Genomic DNA, 20621 nt, shown 5'->3' on the forward strand with positions numbered 1-20621 from the left:
AGTAGCTCACACAGTTCCTTACTACTGTTTTGTTTTCGTGACTAATATCTTGGCGTTGTCATTTTTTGTGAGTGTTAGCACCGTTATTGCTTTTTATGGTGAATCTTTCAAAAAGAGTCTCTGTATTTTCACGTGCATCATAATTGCCCCTTGAACGATGATAACCAGATACATTTAGCAGCAGCATCATTCCAGCTAAACTTCTCATTGCGAGAAAAACGATCCAATAACTAAAAGTGTAGTTACTACCGATTAGGTACGATTAATATCCTTGTGCAATCTTTTGTTGTTTACAGTGTGTTTCAAATTTCAGAAGCCGTAATGTAGACTTAATAAGCATAATTTATATCAAACTGTGTTCCACCATTTTAACTTCTTTACGGCAGTGTTGATGCATATTATCGCACGATCTGACGTAATCATATCTTAAGCAGCACAATCGTGATTTTGCTTCCTTTTTCTCGTCTTACCTCAAGATTATTGAGGAGATATATTGAGCACATAGTAATATTGAGTAGACATTGAGTAATATCGACATATTGAGCAAGATAGTAACGGCGAGTGATGGGCTACTGAAGATATTTTGGAATATTTTTACAGTGTTAATCCATTTGCATGATTTTTCACCAGCATTTTATTGCATGTTTTCGTGTTCTGAGATTTGTGCAAAGCAGAATTAACCGCGCAACACAAATGAGCATTGTCCGGCACGACCGTTAGCAAGCCTTTATTCGCACCAGCATACTATTATTGTTATTGAATGTTTGTCTTATCTTGATTTGAATTTTTTTTCGCCAAACAGAGCAAAATATAAAAAAGTAGTCTGGCGTACCTGCTTTATTTTTTTATTATGTTATTATTTTTTGTTTTTGATGATTAAGCTCAAAGTTTTGTCTTCAGAGGTTTAGTAGAGTTTGATTATATATTATCGGTTTCACTACCTAAACGGTTTTATTAAACAGCTAAAGCTATAGTTGTAGTGTTCTTCAACTCAAAACGGGCAGCTTGCATCGTGTATAGGAAATTAAGTTCGTCGTACGTTTAAGGATTAAGATTTCACAAAATATTCTAGTACGCTGTTTTTTCTAAATTCTAACTTTCAGTGATTTTAAGGATCTGGTAAAAACAGTTTTTACCCACTCGACTTGCAAAAACCGTCCTTTTGTAAAGCTTTGATTAACCCGATAAAGATTAGATATTTTGTCAGCTTGCAAGGGGTATAAAAATGTTTATTTTCAAGATTACAGCCTCATCCGATCTTTGTCAGCAACTCTATATACCGGTCGCCACCTGATGGCCAAAGTGGTTGGAATGTTCGCCTTCGATATGGTAGACTTGGGTTCGATTTCCAGTTCGTGTCATTTCAAAGACCTCAAGATCGGAATTTTCAGCTCACTCGTTTGACGTTCGCAATAGAGAGGGTATAGTGGGAAAGTAAGCGCAGTTGTTTTCGTCACAGTTTAGAAGGGCACTTATAACAAATTCTTTTAAAATTTTCTGAATTATTTGCAATCACCCGTCTCACTTTGCCCAACCTTTCCTGTGTTTCACCGGCACCAGAAGCAAGTTTAAGAACCTTTTTGCATTAAGATTGAATTTTATTGCTGAAGTAATTACTATTTATCAGAAGGTGCTGCCAAAAAAGAAAATGGAGCTTTACACAAAACAAAAACGTTTGAACCAAGTAATGAGTAGAGTCACGATCACGAGGCGAATGCACTGAGAACCACACAACCGTACAGACCACTCTACCAGTTTCGTTATCAAATCCCTCGTCTGCCACAGCAGTTTCCGAAGCGATTTTCATGCCGTTTTGGTTTTGTGATAAGATGCACTTCCTTTAGGGCAGAGCTGAAATCTGAAGATTTTCTATTTCTCGTTCATAACGTTATCGATCCACGATGTCAGTTGCGTTACATCCGAATCGCTCCCGAAACGATGGCTGTCAAAAAAGTGCACCTTAGACCTTGAGCAAGTTATGAAAACTAATTATATTACATTACATCATACATTGCGCTATTAAAAGGTCGTATACCATACGGGTAACAAATTGTACTAAACCATGCCTTCTAAGTGATCATACGTACATTAGCCTATGTGTCTATAAAATAAACGATGATAAGAACATAACACTTAGTTTGTAAATTTTTTTGGTTATTTTACTGTTTCATACTTCTATGCAGTTATATAAATTATGCCCTACCGGGGTACTCCCGTTTTGTCGAGAAGAAATTTATTCCAGTTCCAGGTTATGTCATTACTCCGGATTTGATCCCAATAAAATTCGGTTCTTACGCCAAGCATGTTGGTGGTTGCCGGACACGAGCTCTGCAAAACCCATAAATAAAACTGAACAACGCCTAAAATGTTCCTGTTCAATTTCTTATCGCTACAAAAGAGAAATATGTATGTTATTTTAGATTAGGTGTAACCTAAATGCTAGGTTAGTTTTAATATCATACGCAAACAAAAATCAGAATTAAGTTTTTTAACATGTCAACAATATTCAAAATTTTGTTACATTTACGGTAACTGCGATGGAAAGCAATTGCTAAAGCCCGTTTAAAGATGTTCTTTTTAGCAGCAAGAAAACCGGTTATTACCACCACCACATATCGCAAGAAAACGTAGCAACGGTATTAACAGTAAAATGGATACTCGTTTCAATCTGAAGTTCACTTATCAGATAACCAAGGTCTATAGAGTATAGACCAATACACTTAAAAATGTAATGTCAACGAAGAAACCCAACATTGATCCGGACTCGATATAATAACCGGTTGGGGAATCCACGTGTGGCGCCCTCTACATCAGATAGGCACATCAGATAGAAGAGCACAAACCTCACTTTTAAACATAAACTTAGGGCAAGTTGCAAGAGGCTAGACAGTACACACCCTAATAACCCGCCCAATCGCGTGAGGATTTCTTCAACCAGGTCATTAGTCAGGCAAGAAAAAAAATTCAACATAAAAGAAGCTGTAAACACTGATCTCCAGTCACACGCGTTCACTTATTTTTATTTGACACTTGTCTAACGTTCTTATCCATATGCTCAAATCCCCGTCCGTAATAATGTTTTGCGTCCATCGCTTTCATTTTAACCAAGTTAATTCAACGTCTAGTTTTCCGCCAATATCACACTATGAAGAATACCGATTGCTTAGAACGCATAAAACTAAATCGTCAACAAATAAAATAATTGTTAGTTTCTTGCCTTTCGTGTTGGTCATTCGAATATCCAAAATATGTAGGCATATAACCTACCTTCAAATTCTTGTACAAAGATGTCTCGTCCGCGCCGTTGACGTTAGATTTGGCAAAATAATGAATTCTATTGTTGGGAACAAACCCGTGACCTGGCCGAACGTACTTAATCCCATTCAGGATTTCGTCATCAGCTTCGGGTTGTTGGAGGTTGAATTGATCACAAGGAAAAGCCAGGATCACCACAGGCTTGTCATTGTAGAGCTTTAAAGTACAAAATAGTTACAAATACAAAAATTAATTAATTTGTACAACTAGCTTTAAAGTTGAGTTGAATAAGCAGGTTTCAACGATTACTAGCACGTGCCAACTTACTTCGAGTAGTGCATTCATAGCTTTATACTGAGCCACAGTTGCCCCTCAGTAGGTGGCTACGTTGACAACGATCGAAACGTTGCCATGAAACACGGAAAGATCGACTGCCTTGCCTTCCAAATCGTTAAAAGATTGCGAATAAACGGAAAACTAAAATAAAATAAACGTGTTACAGATAATAATTTTCCTAACACGAAGGTTTTAAAATATATGCAACAAAAAAGGACTTAATTGTTGGCTGCAGGAATGTGCATGAAGTTGGCTACCTACTGCTTCTTTCCTCACCCATGACTAATTTGCAAAGAAGTTAGTTACCTGTTACTTCTTTTCATATGTACTTAATAGTACTGTAGTTATACGTAAAAGAATGGTAATTTGGTGTATAAAAAAGTCAACGACAGCCGTCATGAGTGAGTTAATATTTAATATAAACATCGTTTAACGACTATGTGTTTGGCGATATTCGCGCGCTCAAATAGGCTACGCTACATATCATACATTTGTAAATGATCGCACGCACGTTTGCATGAATCCATGCGTGCATGTTTGCCATGATTTATAGATGCATGCATCCGTACGTAAGTTTGCACACACACAATCTACTCTACGTGGTCTTGGTACAGCAGATCGCCATTGCTTCACCAACAAGTTATGAGTAATTAAAGAAATAACAAAAGCCGTTAGCTTGTATTCAACATTATTTGAACAGACCACAAATCAGTAACAGGTTTCTAAGTTTGCGTCGGCGTCCAATATCCACACATATATAATTCAAAGCTACTGACCTTAGTATTGTGGTAACATGTGGAGTTTTCGATGCTGGCCGCTGCGGAAAGCCCGCTTAGCAGCAGCAGTGTTGGTAAAGCGCTAAGGTGCATCCTAGCCAAAATGAAATTACAATGATATCAATGAAAAGATTAATAAATGACAACTAAATTAAAAGCACCCCTCATTCTACTCTATCTTCTCCCTGCAGTTTCATACTAATTCTGCCAATATTCGGTGCTAATAATTACCCTTAGTCTAGCCAGAAAAGCCCAAGCTTCCACCAGTAAAATCGCCTTAAGCTAACACTAAAATGTCAACAAGTTTGGCCTTTGTCAACTCTGCCTAAATATAAAGGAAGTTATGTAATAGTAAACCACTAGCCTGAGTCCTGACAATGCTCACCATACAAAGATAGATCAGGATCGAAATCTTTTTCAAATCAGTTGTATTCGTAACGAATAACAATTTAACATTGCGGAAAATCGAGCAGTTACACCTCGCCGCTTGTGAAATAAACGTGTCTATAACTCATTTGAGCTTTGATTTCCGCCTTTAACGTTTAAGTCGTGCAAAGGATGTACTGAAAAACCTCACACAGCTGAACGCTTCGTTGGTTACTGTTACATGTTAGTCAGCCTGATGCCTATGTTCGCAATCGGCAACTAATTAGTATCTTATAGCGTTGCGTTGTATCTAATCGCCAATCCCCTGCATCTACATTCCAGCCTCACCAGAAAATGATGCTACATTATACTTTATGCTTCATAAATGCATTAAAGTGTGCAAACTTTGAGTACGACCCCGTGACTGACTCAGCGTTGCTCAAGTAAACAGAGTAGCAATGCATGACTAAACAATAAAAACATACTGCAGCAGCCAATAGAATAATCGCTCAGGTGGTTGCAAATGACCTTTGGCCTGATAAGAGAGGTCACCAGCCCAACTGTCATGTGATGGCCGCAAACAAAATTCATTCTATTAACAAGTAGTTTGTAAAAGCAAATGATAACATTTTCCCCATCATTTTCGCATATTGGGATCCATAGTGGATGGTAAGGATTAGGACTAAGAAACAAACGGTTGAACATTGTCTATTCCAACCTAAAAATGTGACCGGTCGTCTGCTAAATTCACTATTCTAGAAGTTACAACAAACAATATATCGTCCAAACACACAGACAGCACCTATCTGTGTATCATTATTTTTTTACAAAAAGAGTCACATTACAAAAGAACACGCGGCTACACGAACATTTACTGGAGATAGCAACGCTAACAGAACTAGGTCCATGCATGGTACGTTCACAAGACAAAAACTGAACGCGCTTTGAGGTATTACCAAATTTCGAAAGTTACTTGGTTTTTGTCGGATGAACGTGTACAGCAGGTTACAATATTTCAGCAAGTTGCATGAAAATGTAAACAAAATTTTGAATTAGAAGCGATCTAATAACGAAATTCGAACACTGGAATGCAAAAATGCAAGTACTTCGTTGCACAATCGTGCAATAATGAAATGATTTTCTTTTGAATTTGTTTCATCAACTGGCCCTAAACGTAATTCCTGTAGCAAGTAATTAAACAAACCATTGCGAGTTATTGCACGGCATAGCAGAAATCCAGTCTGGTCGGCAGTATAAAAATCATTGCATTACTTTCCATTAATTATTTTTCAAAATATGTCGGTACAGAGTAAAGAACAGCCCGTTTGACAAATGCTAGATTAAAATGTGGGTAATTCAGCAAATCATAACTAGAGAAAAGAAGGATGATTTTCCCGTATTAACGATAGATGATTGGTGGTATTACGACAATAGTCAAAATAACTAACCCAAAAGTTTTGAAATCTGCCATTTACAATGACTCATATAGTAAGTTCAGGGCAACCTAAATTGCTGTAAATTGTTTAACAAAGCAGTTGCAAATCCATTCAGACTATCCGCATTAACGTTAATCCACAAAAATGCACATAACCAAAAGATCTTAAATGTATAAGTAAATGTCCCGCAAGAAAAATCTCAATTGTCATTGTTGATAAAAAAACAAACCACTTCAAATTGGGGAATGGATGATTAACTTTGAAGTCCAGGTTTAGTTGGTACTGTACCGTTAAAATAGGGGGATAGAAATTCAAATCAGACACGCTCTCAGAAACAAAAATCGGTGAAGTAACAAAAAATGGATAACAGGTACACAGTTCTATTTTCAGGCTGAATCACCACAAGAAGGAAAACCTGTGAAGAACTCCGCGGGCTTTAGGGACATTCTTTCGGGTCATAGAGTGGAATGTCTTCGAGGACCGCTTTGTCTTGATCCTCATTTCTGGCAATCATAAGCGTGAACACTTGGCCGCAAGACAATCGCTGAATGTAGAGCCCTCCCGCGCTCTTCATGATGTCCGGGTTCGCGCTCGATTTACGGGATTCTCCCAAACCCTTTCATACGATTTTTGAATTAACATTCTTAAAGCATTTATGCTATTTGGAAGAATAACATAGTGTGTTATCTAGTCATACACGCCATTGATGTTTTAAAGAGTCAATATTGAATGTACTGAGGACTTACCAGTTCTCCATTGCTTACTCCAGTTCCCCATACGATGACACTGTCATCAGCTGCAACTGCTGTATGTCTGTAGCCACATCCGACACTTCGCACTTTCCAGCCCTGATAAAACATCATTTTGTATTTCTACACTGACATCTCACATATCATACATCAACCACCTTACAAATTACCATGTTGGTGTTACATTTCTTGTTCTGTTATTATTTACTAAGTTTCGTTTGTCTTGCTGTTAACAAGAAACAGGCTAAGACCCTAACATAAAACCAATCAGTCTGTGGAGTTGAGTTAAAAAACATGCATATGTTAAATTCATTACCGAACTGATTCACACCACGATTGGTGTAAAATAATCATCCTATACATTAGTTTTTCAAAGATTACACAACTCCTACATGCAACTCTCATCAAAGAAATTATGTTCATACAACCTGCAAGTCAGACACCGGCTTGGGGTACATTGTAGTCTCTCTGCTGCTTATGCTACCTTGAAGACCCCAGAAGAGTGTGGAGCCTATTGCATTTTTATTTCGTGATTAATAAAAGCGGTCAACTGTAGCGTCAGACATGTCTTATGTACAAGACATATGTAGTTCTTTCTTTTACGATAGTTCAAAAACAAACTCCTACCCATTTCGTTAAGTGCCATGGTGAAAGAGTGGCCAGCATAGACTTGCACTGCACCACGACCATTCCTATCAAAGATCTGAACAAGTCGTGGAGTGTGTTCGTCCTTCTGTTCAGAATGGCCGAGTCGCCCATAGCCACCAAAGCCCCAAGTGAAAACCCTTTTCTTTGAATCCAAAGCAACCTACCAATCGTACATTATATGAGACAACTTAGCTTTGTAAAAACCGTATCAGCAACACTACGGAAATAATCTGATGCTGGGAAACCATTATCAGTTACATAGCAACTAAAAAGTATGAGATATTTCACTCACGACATGATTAGCGCCACAGGCAATGTTTGTCACTTTCACATCGGTGATGGGAACAATCTGGCCGCCTTTCAGTTTTTCAACCCACAAGGGTATGCGGAACGCATTCTTTACATTGTTAAATGCAATTTTGTTTCCTGTGGCTAAGTACTTCCCATCAGTGTTGTTTCCTAGAACAAACACAATGCGTATAACAAATCATCGCAAAATGGTATACTTATCAGAAGTGCGACAATTAAAGCAAAATTTTCATCAGTTAAAATGCTCCACGTACCTAGTTGTCCATACTCTGGGCATCCAAAAGAGTACACATCACCTTCGCAATCAAGGATAACACTAAATTCACCACCACAAGCTACATCCACAATAGGGTTTCCGTGGTAAGCTAATCTAGTGGGACTCGGCACGTTTGTGCTTAAGTTTCCTGCCATAGAAGAAGCATATGACAGGCTAATAAACAAACAACAACAGTATGCCGGAAATCGTTAAAACTGGTCACATTAGAAAGAGTGTGTTCACGTGCTAAAACTGCAAACAAATGAAATCAGAGTGGATAAAAACTTAAAAAAAGAAACATTTGAAGAAAAAAGAAAAAAAAGACTTGCATTTGAACATAATCAAGTTATACACATCTATTAATCACAGCCTTGAATTGAATTAATTTAATTATCATGATTTGGAAGTATGTCAAGCAAAAACAACGTAACTTGACCCAGCATACCAACTATCATGAAACTAAAATGGCCCAAAACAGCATGGATTGATGTATAGTTATAAAGAGAGTTTTAACCATACTAAGCAAAGTTTAAATATACAAATAACAAATTGTTGCAACAATGACAACAAGGACAAAGAGCATCATCATATTTTATTTTATGCTAAAATGTTTCGGACCTTCCGTTGGTCCTTCCTCAAAGTATGAAGCAGTAAATGCTCAAAGTACAGTATATACCCAATAAAGTGTGATGATGAGAAAAACGTGTGATCTATAGAGATAAGATAGTACCACAGGTAGTGTAACATAAATTTACCACTACATACGCTGGGGAAAGACCAACGGAAGGTATGAAATATGTTAGCATTACATAAAATATCAAGCTCTCTGCGCTTATTGTTATTGTTGCAACAATTTGGTATAAGAACGCAATTTCAACTCTACCCAATTTATAATGCAAATAACACAAGTGAAATGTGATTGCAAACAAAAAATTGAATTTTTACCTAGTCCTAATTGGCCTTGACTGTTGTCACCAAAAGAAAACGTTTCACCACTCTCTGTTAGGCATAATGTGTGATTCTTGCCGCATGCTCCATCAACAATAGTATACTGTTGCAAAGAGTGAATGGGTTTTGGAACATCATAGCGATTACGATCACCATGACCAAGCTGACCACACTCATTTCGACCTAAAACATCGGAAGTAGATACATGAACATAAGGGCAATATTATTATTTTATTGTTGTTTCACTTGTTAAAATGCATCCTAAAAGTTATTTTATGGAAGTTCAAAAGATGTTATCACATTTAGACTATGTCAAAATACATGTAACTGCAAACTATACATCTATGATAAGAACAAACATACAAGAAAAGAACAAATGTTAAAATGCAGCAAGTAGGTTAGTTGCTAATAAAAACATATAATGGTGTTACATGAGGATAACAAAATAATATTTAACCTAACTGCAACATGATTATATACAATACTTAAACGACGAACTTGCAACTTACCCCATGAGTAAACTTTGCCCTCATTTGTAATAATCAAACTGTGGTTAGAACAACATCCAGAAATAGCCCGACTCACTTTAACTCCACAAAAGGCCTTGTATCTATGTGGTTTGAAAAGATTCTTTCCAACATTTTCATATTTTTCTGGAAAATATAATTTGTAGACACCATTCCACTTTAAAAGGCAGTGTTTTTCAAAATTGCACACAAAAATTATTTCAAAAAATTTGTAAATAAAGTGGCATATATACAATTATACATAGATCATTGAACAAACACACTGTATCTGGATAACCTTTTATAACTAAAACTTAACCAATAACTTATGCGTCATAAGCAAGAGTAACAACGTATACTGTTTACAGTAACTAACGACAGTAAAGCATTGAATAAGTTATACTTTACCATCTCCCTTGCGAGGTTTCTTTCGGCCATTTACGCTCCAATTTGTGCCACCTGTTATTATAAGTTCACCATAATCCTCTGGCAATGACAATTTCTGAAACAGAAAAACATTAATGCATTAAAAAATTATTCACACTAAAACACCACATAGATCAGGGCTACTCAACTATTTTTAGCAAAGGTCCAGTTACAAAAGTTCAAAATTTGCTTAGGTCCGTTATAACTTTCATGAAATAACTTACAGTCATACAAATGTATCAAAATACGGTATATAATATAATAATTCTCTGGATGGGTATTAGTTTACCACTTACATACTCGCTGATTAATTGAATAAGCAGGAATAACAAAACTAATGATGAACGATTTTATTTGCGTAAATATACTGAGACAGATAAAGTCCAGATCCAACACTGAAAAGGTCCGCATTCGGACCGCGGTCCGCCATTTGAGTAGCCCTGACATAGATCAATAAATTTCCAAAACACACAGCAGATCAGTGTACAGAACAGCCTTTTAGCACATTTGACATAGACATTACAAATACATATTGCATTTTTCATTTAGAACATTTTTCATCCAATTGAAATGTGACAAATTTTTGGAAGAAATTTATCATGTTCACAGTGTTTGTGATAAGAAGAAACAATTATGATGAGACAGTGTGGTGTGTGTGTCCAACCGCAGGCCAGTAAGCTTTTTCAATTCAAATTTGATGCAATATCATCTACCAAGTATGTAATAGCTGTGTTACAAGTGTTTAACAAAATTCCAATGCCCAACAAACTTAGTTTAAAATGTGCACATTACTGGGAATAAACTTAGGATTATATGCACAACTCTATTAAAATATTTTACAGTTGCCAGCTAGAAGCATTGCTATGTCACAGAACGATATTTTTAAAATCTACCAGTAGCATAACTATTTTTGTGCTGGTCCATGTTGTGTTTGTGCTTGCAAGGTAGGGTGATAGTACACATCTCAGTACGACACTACTCACTTACATGGTCGGCAATCACTGTTAAATTTACAAAATGTATGGTATATCTATAAATATAATTATTATTATCCAACTCCAACTACGCAACAATTTCTGCCAAGCTACTCTTTAAGTTTTTTACAAAAATGTTTGAACAAAACAGTCTGCCTGTTCTTAAGGATTTGTAAAGGCAAGGCAAATGTAAAGCAAAGCAAAGATAGTTGGACACACCTGCTTTAAAACATCAGTTTAACAGTAAAGACTTTAGAAAATTGGTTAATAAGGAAGAGAAGTTATGAAGATAAAGTTGAACTGGTTTGCCGAATATTGCCCAAGTATATATGACTTGAGCGAGCAAGATTATTAACACTGGTGAACCCAACTACAACACTACTGCAATTTTCTCACATTTTGTGAGAAAGGATGATCTAGTTTCATAGCTAAGCCACAGCATTCCTTACAATACAAAACACATTTTTGGGCGAGTTCTTTTGAAACAAACAAATTGTTTAGTTGTATCATGTTAGTTTATAAGTTAAATTGGGCAACATACTACTGACATTTTATAGTTTTGTTCAAAAACAAAGATTTGGGATTTGTTTTAAGTGTCAACATACATCATATTAATATTCACAAGGACCTGAACAATTTTACTCAGATGGACTGTTTCTTTTGTTATTTTAACATGAACATACATACATTCATACAAATGCTAATTTTACAGATATCAGTGTAAAATCAAAATGACGTTTCCAAACAAGTGGTTTTATGCTGCATGTACTTGGTTGGCCACCAAAAAGGTACTCTGCCAAATCGGGTGATCTTCGGCTTTTGAACCCATCATTAATTACGTCAGGCCATGGCTTGGATCGTAAACTTGATCATAAAACAAAACTTGTTTTTTGAGTTGATGTGTACACAATCATATAACGATTAGTTGATTTAAATGCATAAACCCATAATACCCATATATTAAATCCACTTCAACTTCACTTTAAATGACATAGAAATAAAAGAGAAAACTTACAATTTTGTTTTCGTTTTCTTTAGGTTGTTTGTTATCAACTGTGACATCATCAGTTTGTGCATCACCCTTTTCAAAATCTGAATTATCTTCCTTGAGTTTTTTGCTGCTTTGATCAACTTTCCGTGGATCTTGCTTGCGTCGAGGCATTATTCTTATGTTCAGATTAGGTGTATTTAACTAAAAACTAGAAAGTGATCAACCTGATATTGTAACACAATGTTAGCAATATGCCAAGAAGACATGAAAGAACTACACTATAGCAGTACTATAAAAAAAAAAAAAAAAAAATGTGGACAGTTTAGCACATAACATACATGCTATTACAGCCAGCCGTTGCTTTGATAAGACACATAGAACAAAGTCTACATTTAATTAAGCAAGGCAAGTTTAGGTGTTTGAACACTACTTTAGGTCAAAGGCCTAATTGTACAAGAAACAAAGAAGAGAAACAGTTGTGCACCAGACTGGAAAGTATGAAAATTACACTGGTCAACACAATTTTTGGTGCCCAGAACTTAAAAACTAATTCCAATTACGTTTTGATCCCTTATTCCAAAAATCGCATTATTTTTTCTCTATTAGATCAAGTTATATATTTAGAGTTTTTGATATTTCTGATGACGATTATAGGTGTTTTGATTTGGTTTGTTGATTGCATTGTGAAGTCACCAATTTTGATTCATTTAATACTTGTTAACTATTTGACATCATAACTGTCATTATAACTAAGTAACACATGTTTAATTGCATGAACATTTTCTCTTTTCTCTATTTTTGGTGGCATCTTGATGAGTTCTTTCGCTAAAAACTTTCTGTTAAATCTAAATACACCTTACCATATACAAACAGTGTACAGTAACAGCAAAGCAATAACTAATTTTGTACAGCATGTGTAGGCCAGTGTTATCGATGAAAATCCGTGTGTGCCAAGTCAACAATTTTGGTGCTGTGAAAAACAAATTGAAAAGCTTCCTACAGCTATGGCTGCAATAATGGTCTGATATAGCCTATTCTCATTAATGTTGCTGATTGTTATACAGTTTGTTGTTAAACACTAAATCCTACACTGTATGATATATAGGCTATATACCTACAAACTTTGAGATGGCTTCATATTCGAAAGGCAACATGAAACGTAAAAGAATTGTTATTACGATATGTCCGGAATGAATTTATTTATCTATTTCTTTGCTTATCTGTGAAAACTTTTTAAATCATTTTTCCAACTAGACCTCATAATCCAGAAAGCGCTGTAACTGATTTTTCTTCCTCATCACAGACAACCACAAAGAGTTGTTGAATGTATGGAAATTTGGCATCCATGTTAATAAGTCTCTTGCGTGCATGTGATGATGTGTATTACACCTTCTCTGCCTTCCACACAAAAACTTGTTGCCTTCGTAGGTTAGCGTTAGTAGGCTATGCACGTTTTTTCAATGAAAATATGATATATATACTTGATACTATGATACTTTTCATGCTGTCCAGGCAACCAGACGTGCTATGCATTTTCGTATTTCAGACTCTAAGATCATGCGCAATAAACACTGAACATTGCCTATAAATTAGGCAACACAACTTTTTAATGATTATGGCTGAATGGTGCGAATGTTTATTTATTTTGCAATTCTGGGATGATATGAACTGAAGGGACTGTCTGGATGAACTTTTTGTGCAGTGCTAACTCGCTCTGTTAAGACCTTGTCACCACCTGTTGTCCCTGTTGATTGTTGAAAAGTTGCTTTCAGTGCGCCAGAAAAATTCGCCGATAAATCTAATGCTTAATTCCGCGCCACGGCAGCATAATATCTAAAACATGGAACTTGGTAAGAAATAACTTTGGACTTAGGAATTTCTTTGCACAACTTAAACTCTCCAATTAATTTTAATCGCTCCAGCCCCGATTACCGACCTTGCTTGTCTTTGTGTAAGTTCCGATCAAAGAGTATAAATGAATTTTCTACCCTTTTTTCCGATTGATAAACACCATTTTGAAACTGCTTATCAAAACAACTGAACAGGAGCATACGTCGTCTATATACCTTGCCCAAGAGTATCAGTATTACAGCGGTGGCGCAACTAGGAATCGAACCCGGGAGCATTTGCATATAGCGTATTTTCAAACCAAACGCTTCAATCGCTCTACCTTCGAGCCTACAGTAAACCAACATATATTTAATCGAGAGTAATATAAGATATAAAGATATTCATATATTATATATTATAATAAATGTTACAACCTCACAGATGGCGATTTACAATTGACACCCATCTTGTGCGAAAAAGTGAGCAATGACATAATACTAATTACATGGTATTATGACGGTAACCGGGGCTCGAGCGATGAGAAATCAACGCTGGTTTTAAGTCGTGCAAAGACGTTCTTCAGTCCGAGGATAAATGATATTATTACCGGTATACCATACCGTTATAATTATGATCCGACATTCAACAGAAGCCAGCTATCGAACCATGCTGGTCCGCCATTGGTAGGCTTACATAGCGCCATCTAAAGTCAGGCTGGCATGCGCAAGCATTCCAGAAGTAGTTTGCGTAGTGCTAATTTTGCCTAACCATAATTTCAAGCGACTGCTACTTGAAAAATGAGATTTGTAGTTTTATCCGCCCTGGTGCGCGTGTATAGTGTGCATAGTTACAGGATACGTTACATGCATAGTTACAGGATATTAGACTAGACTTTTTGCTTTGAATAACCGCTAGGCCTGTAGGCAAAATCCAATCATTTGCATACAAATACTGAAATAAAAGTACACATGCTGATATGTTGGGATTTAGCAATCGTTCTGCGGGTTATGACAATGCAATGTAAATTTGATGTTCGTGTGGAACTTTATGGAATTTTCATGCAATTTGAATTGTCACGCCGAATGGCTTGTGATACACCTACGACTTTATAGCTACTGTATACCAGTTGGTGCTTTATGGTTTCTGCTTTTGAACAATAATCTTTATGTCAAGGTGGACTTTAATCTGGTTAAATGGAACAGAGTGGCTATTTCACCGTAAAAAGGTCCTGCAACCCATATATAGTTAAAGTCATTATATAGTCGGTTAGGTTAGGTCTATATGGAGAATGTATATGCAAAAAGTAGATTTAAGCTATTTAGGGTTTAGTTGAAGTTACATTCATTCATTTTTTCATTCATTTTATTTTTCGTCTTCAAGGTAGGGGACGAAAAATTATACTAACGCAGGTGGTCGCAAACATATTAGCAGTTAATGACAATAATTTCCATAAATTAAATGGGCAAATGTGACAAGGCCTCAAGGGCAAAAACGTGCATTTCGGACCAATATGAGAATGCAAAAAAGTTATTACCGTCAGCACGGCCATCAAACCCAAATTACAAAACACATAATTTAAACACTTTTAATATGAAACAAAAGTTAAGCTGGTAGTTTGGCAGGACATATGTGTTGTATCACCGTCAAGATGGAACTGACCTGTTTTTCTATGTTGTCAAAGTGAAATAGTCACTGACAAGAAATAGGTATAGTCTACATGTACTCATACTTAATTGCCTAACAGGAATATTTTGCGTTTTTAGCTAGTTGCTAAGCTGCAGCTCACTTAGTTCAGCCTTGGTTGTTATTGGAAGCATAAAGTCCGGTACTGGTATTTTTGGCTAAGACAAGAATGCTGCTAATCGCTACCTGCAACTAATCCCTAGCTTACTACAGTCACTATTACTGGCACCACAGTTATTTCAAATGCCAGCCATCAAGCATATTTATTTCATATTGTGACGACAGAATTGCCGCCATATTCATCATACATATCAACAAATTCGTTTTACATTTTTAGTAATGAGTTGTAACTGTTTAACCACTTAATATTATGGAAAAAATATTTGTCACTCACTTAGTTTGACTCAACGCAGTTCTCACGCCTGGTGAAATAATGCAATAACAGTGTTAAAATTTGGGTTTGAATCTGACGGTTCGGTTCCAAATATGAAAGTAGCTTTCTAAGGATTTACAAAAACTCCTGTTACAATATAATTTGCTAAGGTGCCCGGTACGCCCCTTTGTCATTAGGCCAGTGGTTCTCAACCGGTGGTCCGCGGACCCCCGCGGACCCCAAGGGTCCGCGAAACGTTTTCAGGGGGTCCGTGAGAACTTCGAAATTTGCAACATAAAGTACGAGTTTTTAAAAAGTTTTTGCTGTTCATCATTGCTGTTTGAAATAGGCTTGAACATTTGCTTAATTGCCTATTGTGATGGGACAATACAAAAGCTTATTGAGATTTATCACCCGCAGGGAAGGCCTATTGTGATGCAATAGATTGCGGATTATACGAGAAGACAGCTGGATACAGTGATTTTAAGTTGCTGGAGATTGCACATAATCGCTTTCTCAGTTTTAGCTTGTAACTAGCAGCTTGTTGTTGTGAGCAACGTATAGTTGTGCACGCGCAGTTGTGCACCAAGACTATTAAGTAAAACTAAGCAAAGAAACATTTAAGTGCAGTCTCAGAACCCTTAGTTTGCTTAAACTTCAGGGGTCCGCCAACTGCTTTGACAGCACCAAAAGGGGTCCGCCAAGATCAGAAGGTTGAGAACCACTGCATTAGGCTATATTATTCTACTGTTTGAGTAATGTGAAAATTGTTAGCTTAGTTCAATTCTCATGCTTGTTTACTTATTCTGTATATTAGAATTTTTATAAGATTTCCTGGTCATGCAAAGGAAAGTTTATGACTTGTCGACTCCTTGCCTTGTAGTTCACAAGGCCAAGGTCAAAAGTAATGCGGATAAGATGCAAGAACGTGCTGACTGGGCAGGGGTTGCTTTAAGGCCTCACTTCAAGACATCAAAATGCGTAGAGGCTGCCATCATACAAACAGGAGGAACGAAACGATGCATGGCAGTATCCACATTGGCGGAAGCCGAATGTTTGCAGGAAAATGGATTTGAAGACATTCTGTACGCTGTTCCTCTGTCTACATCAAAAATTGAAAGATGCGCGCGTTTAGCACGAGCGATGAATGACTTCAGCGTGATGATTGACAGCCAGCACTCTTTAATAGCACTGGATAGTAAAAATCTGGGAAATGATAAACAGTGGAACATTTTTGTTAAGATCGATTGCAACAATGGCCGTGCTGGCATTTTGTACAGTTCTGATGATGCGTTGGTTTTAGTGAACGCCATCATCAAATCTAACAAACTGAACTTTCGTGGCTTGTACGCACACTGTGGGGACTCCTACCACGGTACGGGTTTAGATTGTGTGCACCAAGTGGCGAAAAGAACAACTTTAAATGTCTTGGAACTCGTGGAAAGGCTTAAAGAAGAAAGCATCACCTGTCCTGTCTACGGCATAGGATCTACACCAACTTGCAGTAATCCAATTCCAGTGATGTCAAAACTTACCGAGTGGCATCCGGGAAATTACATTTTTTACGACGTTTTCCAGGTAATGAAAGTATATAAAATATCAGACCTTATATTTATACTTCTTAATAATTGGATAAGTTTCGTGTAATTGTCGTTTGATGCTGCACTCATGATGGCTGTTATGCTTCTGTAAATTCATATTATACACACCCATTTGCGATTCAGTTTACCTTGGCTTATTCGCAACCCGGACATGCACCATTAGGCATAGTTAACATATGTGAGTTCTTTAGATGACAAAGGGCTCGTGCAGTCAGGACGAAATCGCATGCTTTGTTTTGACCAGAGTGATCGGTCATTATCCGCAAAGCAACCACATGATTGTTGATTGCGGATTTACCGCATTAAGTCTGCACGGTGGAGGTGATTGCTGCGGACTAACGCCAGGCAGCGGATACAGAAAAATTGAAGGACATCCGGAACTTAAGTTGGCGGAAATGAACCAAGAGCATGGGTTAATTCGTCTCGTTAACGAGTCCGCCACGCTCGAGTTCGCCACTTATCCCATTGGAACTATATTCCGGATTTTTCCAGATCATTCCTGTGCTACAGCTGCCATGCATAGAGTATTCTTTATTGCTGATGAATCGGAAAATATCATTGAAGAATGGCGACCAGTGTCTGGTTGGTAAAGGCACAACGACTCAGTTTTCTTAAGATTGTTCTGAATATAATATAGTCTTCTTCTATAGTCTTTTTTCCAATTATAGGTATTTTGGAGATATGCAAGGAAATAAAATTTAAAACTGCAACGAGATTCCATTTCATTCGCAATTGCTATAACAAAGAATGAAACCCCTGCTATTTTCTGTTTATTATACAGCTCTACCTCAGCGCAAAAACCGTTTTTGTATCAGCGAAGTTACAGATCAAAGAAATTATTTATTAATTATATATACTTGTATCATATTGGTTATTTTTCACCATTGTTTACGGTGGAACAAAAAATAAAATGCTTACTATTATAGCGTGATAAAAGAACAACTCCACCAACAAACGATAAGCGAGGAAAAGCAGCAAAGCCCAAGGGTTCAAAACGTGCAATAAAGTAACCAACGCTAAGAATAAATAACGGTTAGTAGCAAGTTGAAAAAAGTAATAACAACGACAAACACAAAAATACGTAAAAAGTTGTATCAAATTTAATAGACTGAAGAGTTTGCGTGAACCTATGGCCATACCTGTTTCGCATGTTTTTATAATAAGATATCAAGTATGTAGCGAAAAGTTTTAAAAACTTAATCTACATGCGAAATTGAGCTTTGATGGAGCATAACAGGAGTGGAACCTGCAATATATTAATACAAAGTCAGACGCGTTATCCATTACACCACGTGACCTCTTTTTGCGGCTAACCGTGGCACCAAATATAATCAGAAACACGATTTTTGTTGCTTACAACTGTTACTTAAGTTTTCACTTAAATTATATCACCTTACATGTTTACGTCAGTCACAATCGAATACATTTTGCCTTTCGTTTATTGCCTCGGTTTCTGGCAATTCTCACTTTTAGTTTCGTAAAGAACGTGTTCACTGCATAGGTATTTTAATTTGACATCACTTTATTTGTGTCGTATTGTTTTACATATGATTTTATTTATCAGTTGAAGTTTTATTTGTGCTCTGTTATTTTGTCTCTACTCATTCAATTTTTTTTTGAGCTTAAGACTTCCCCTCGTCCCACTTGCTATTTCCCCTCTAGTCCATGGTAATTTCGTGTTTCACGGAGTGGCGCGACAATAGCCGAGTGCAGGGTGAAATTTTGTTTGAGCTACGATTTATTGTACACTTGGCTGGCTGGATCTCAGTTGCTGTTTTACCTTTTGACTTAGAAATAAGTATTTTTAGAGAATCCCCGGCTAATTTTGATTTGATTTATGCGTTACTGCCTTTCAATATACAAAACGTCAGACAGTTTATGTGAGTCCCTTAATTGAAACCATAATTGAGTCAGCCAGGTTAGTGCGGCAACCGTTATCTATAGAACCTGGCAATAGCTAACAAACTTATTTGTCACACAGCTTTTTAATGAAAACTGCAAAACGACCAGCAGTCCTATAACATGGGCAGATTCAACGGGGAGCGATCGCAGAAAACAGCAGCCCTATAATTGCATTGTTAAAATGGCATGTATTCTAGACACGTCCAATCCTTTCGAGGTTGGTAACTTACCAGTTTAAATATGTACGTAATGAAATTATGCAAATAATGTACATGATTCCACAAAGTTTTCAATTAAACATGCAAGGTAAGTTTTGTCAACCATTGTATTTTGGCGCTACTCTCCCTAAGATTAATTTTTTGTGAACAACCATCAGAGGTACCTTTACTCATGTATTGTTCGTCAACCATTGTTTATCTCATAAAATTCCCCTTATTCAGCTAACTGATTCTCCACTGACCTATTGCGTGAAAAAGTGCTGTATATTGTGCTAATCTAGAGGGTCAAAAAGATTTTTCCAATTTCCGGATCGCGGAACGTCACGATAATTGTATATACAGGCTTACAGGGTAGGCCTACCAAGGAAGTTTGGTCATTAAGTCTTGTTTGTCGCGATTTTCTAATCAGAAAAGCTTTAGATTAGAATACATTGACCGTTGCTCTTAATGCTGCTGTGTTGGTCAATGCAGCTGATCAGGTTAAACAGGGATGTTAAAAATATATTTAAGTTGAATTGAACAAAATTGTTTTGTGTTATAGCTTGAAGAAGATATTGAACTCTGCTTTTTAAGCTATCCTCCTGTTTAGATCAATTAGGTAAAACTTTGACGTTAAACATGACAGGTAGAAGCTCAATAAACCAAAACAAATTTGTTGCAACGCAACGTTTAGACTTTAGAGTCTCATTTCCCAACAATTTAGAGTCACATATCCTAATTTAATTAATAACAACAGTAAAAACTTTAATTGAATTAAAAATGACCGCCGCTGTTTATAGAGTACATCGACAAGTAATCAACATTGCCTTTTCAAAATAGAGCGGTAACAGATCGTGGCAAAAATATAAAGTTATATCGTGTGCTAACTGCAAAACTACAAGAATGTTGGGAATGGTGCAGACTGCAGAGATCATTTGCAATGTTATTAACCAAATCCGTTATAGTTTGCAGACTGTAGCTTATGCAAGATTGGAGCAAACTTTAATATGATTAAATATGTCTGGTAAAAGTTGGCAAGCATGTAGATAGCAGTTTCGT

General features: G+C 36.7%; 3 protein-coding genes across 3 annotated transcripts; 1 reads left to right on the plus strand and 2 right to left on the minus strand.

The window, feature by feature from the left end:
• Positions 1-1584: 1584 nt before the first annotated feature.
• Positions 1585-4635, minus strand: LOC143449025 (glutathione peroxidase-like). Its single transcript, XM_076949048.1, has 5 exons — positions 4368-4635; positions 3583-3732; positions 3268-3471; positions 2204-2328; positions 1585-1942 (listed from the first exon to the last, which is right to left on the minus strand). Exons 1-5 carry the CDS (start codon positions 4458-4460, stop codon positions 1870-1872), a joined length of 645 nt encoding a protein of 214 aa, XP_076805163.1. The 5' UTR covers positions 4461-4635; the 3' UTR covers positions 1585-1869.
• An 875-nt stretch (positions 4636-5510) lies between these two features.
• LOC143449024 (protein RCC2 homolog) lies at positions 5511-12225 on the minus strand. The gene is made up of 10 exons (XM_076949047.1): positions 12001-12225; positions 9994-10087; positions 9589-9732; positions 9077-9262; positions 8130-8279; positions 7859-8025; positions 7546-7726; positions 7347-7429; positions 6916-7017; positions 5511-6785 (listed from the first exon to the last, which is right to left on the minus strand). Exons 1-10 carry the CDS (start codon positions 12145-12147, stop codon positions 6606-6608), a joined length of 1434 nt encoding a protein of 477 aa, XP_076805162.1. The 5' UTR covers positions 12148-12225; the 3' UTR covers positions 5511-6605.
• A 4430-nt stretch (positions 12226-16655) lies between these two features.
• Positions 16656-19067, plus strand: LOC143448850 (D-serine dehydratase-like). Its single transcript, XM_076948765.1, has 2 exons — positions 16656-17440; positions 17655-19067. Exons 1-2 carry the CDS (start codon positions 16703-16705, stop codon positions 18051-18053), a joined length of 1137 nt encoding a protein of 378 aa, XP_076804880.1. The 5' UTR covers positions 16656-16702; the 3' UTR covers positions 18054-19067.
• The last annotated feature ends 1554 nt before the right edge of the window (positions 19068-20621 follow it).

Source organism: Clavelina lepadiformis, chromosome 3, assembly GCF_947623445.1.
Source record: "Clavelina lepadiformis chromosome 3, kaClaLepa1.1, whole genome shotgun sequence".
Classification (NCBI taxonomy): Eukaryota; Metazoa; Chordata; class Ascidiacea; order Aplousobranchia; family Clavelinidae; genus Clavelina; species Clavelina lepadiformis.

What these genes read in the sequence shown, in the direction of transcription:
- LOC143449024 (XM_076949047.1), bottom strand. Translation starts at nt 12,147, where the DNA reads ATGCCTCGACGCAAGCAAGATCCACGGAAAGTTGATCAAAGCAGCAAA. An exon ending in CCCAGAGTATGGACAACTAG is followed by an intron (nt 8,026 to 8,129) that starts GTACGTGGAGCA and finishes TGTTTGTTCTAG; the next exon opens with GAAACAACACTGATGGGAAG. An exon ending in CCTGTGGCGCTAATCATGTC is followed by an intron (nt 7,727 to 7,858) that starts GTGAGTGAAATA and finishes TACGATTGGTAG; the next exon opens with GTTGCTTTGGATTCAAAGAA.
- LOC143448850 (XM_076948765.1), top strand. Translation starts at nt 16,703, where the DNA reads ATGCAAAGGAAAGTTTATGACTTGTCGACTCCTTGCCTTGTAGTTCAC. An exon ending in TTTTTTACGACGTTTTCCAG is followed by an intron (nt 17,441 to 17,654) that starts GTAATGAAAGTA and finishes TGAGTTCTTTAG; the next exon opens with ATGACAAAGGGCTCGTGCAG.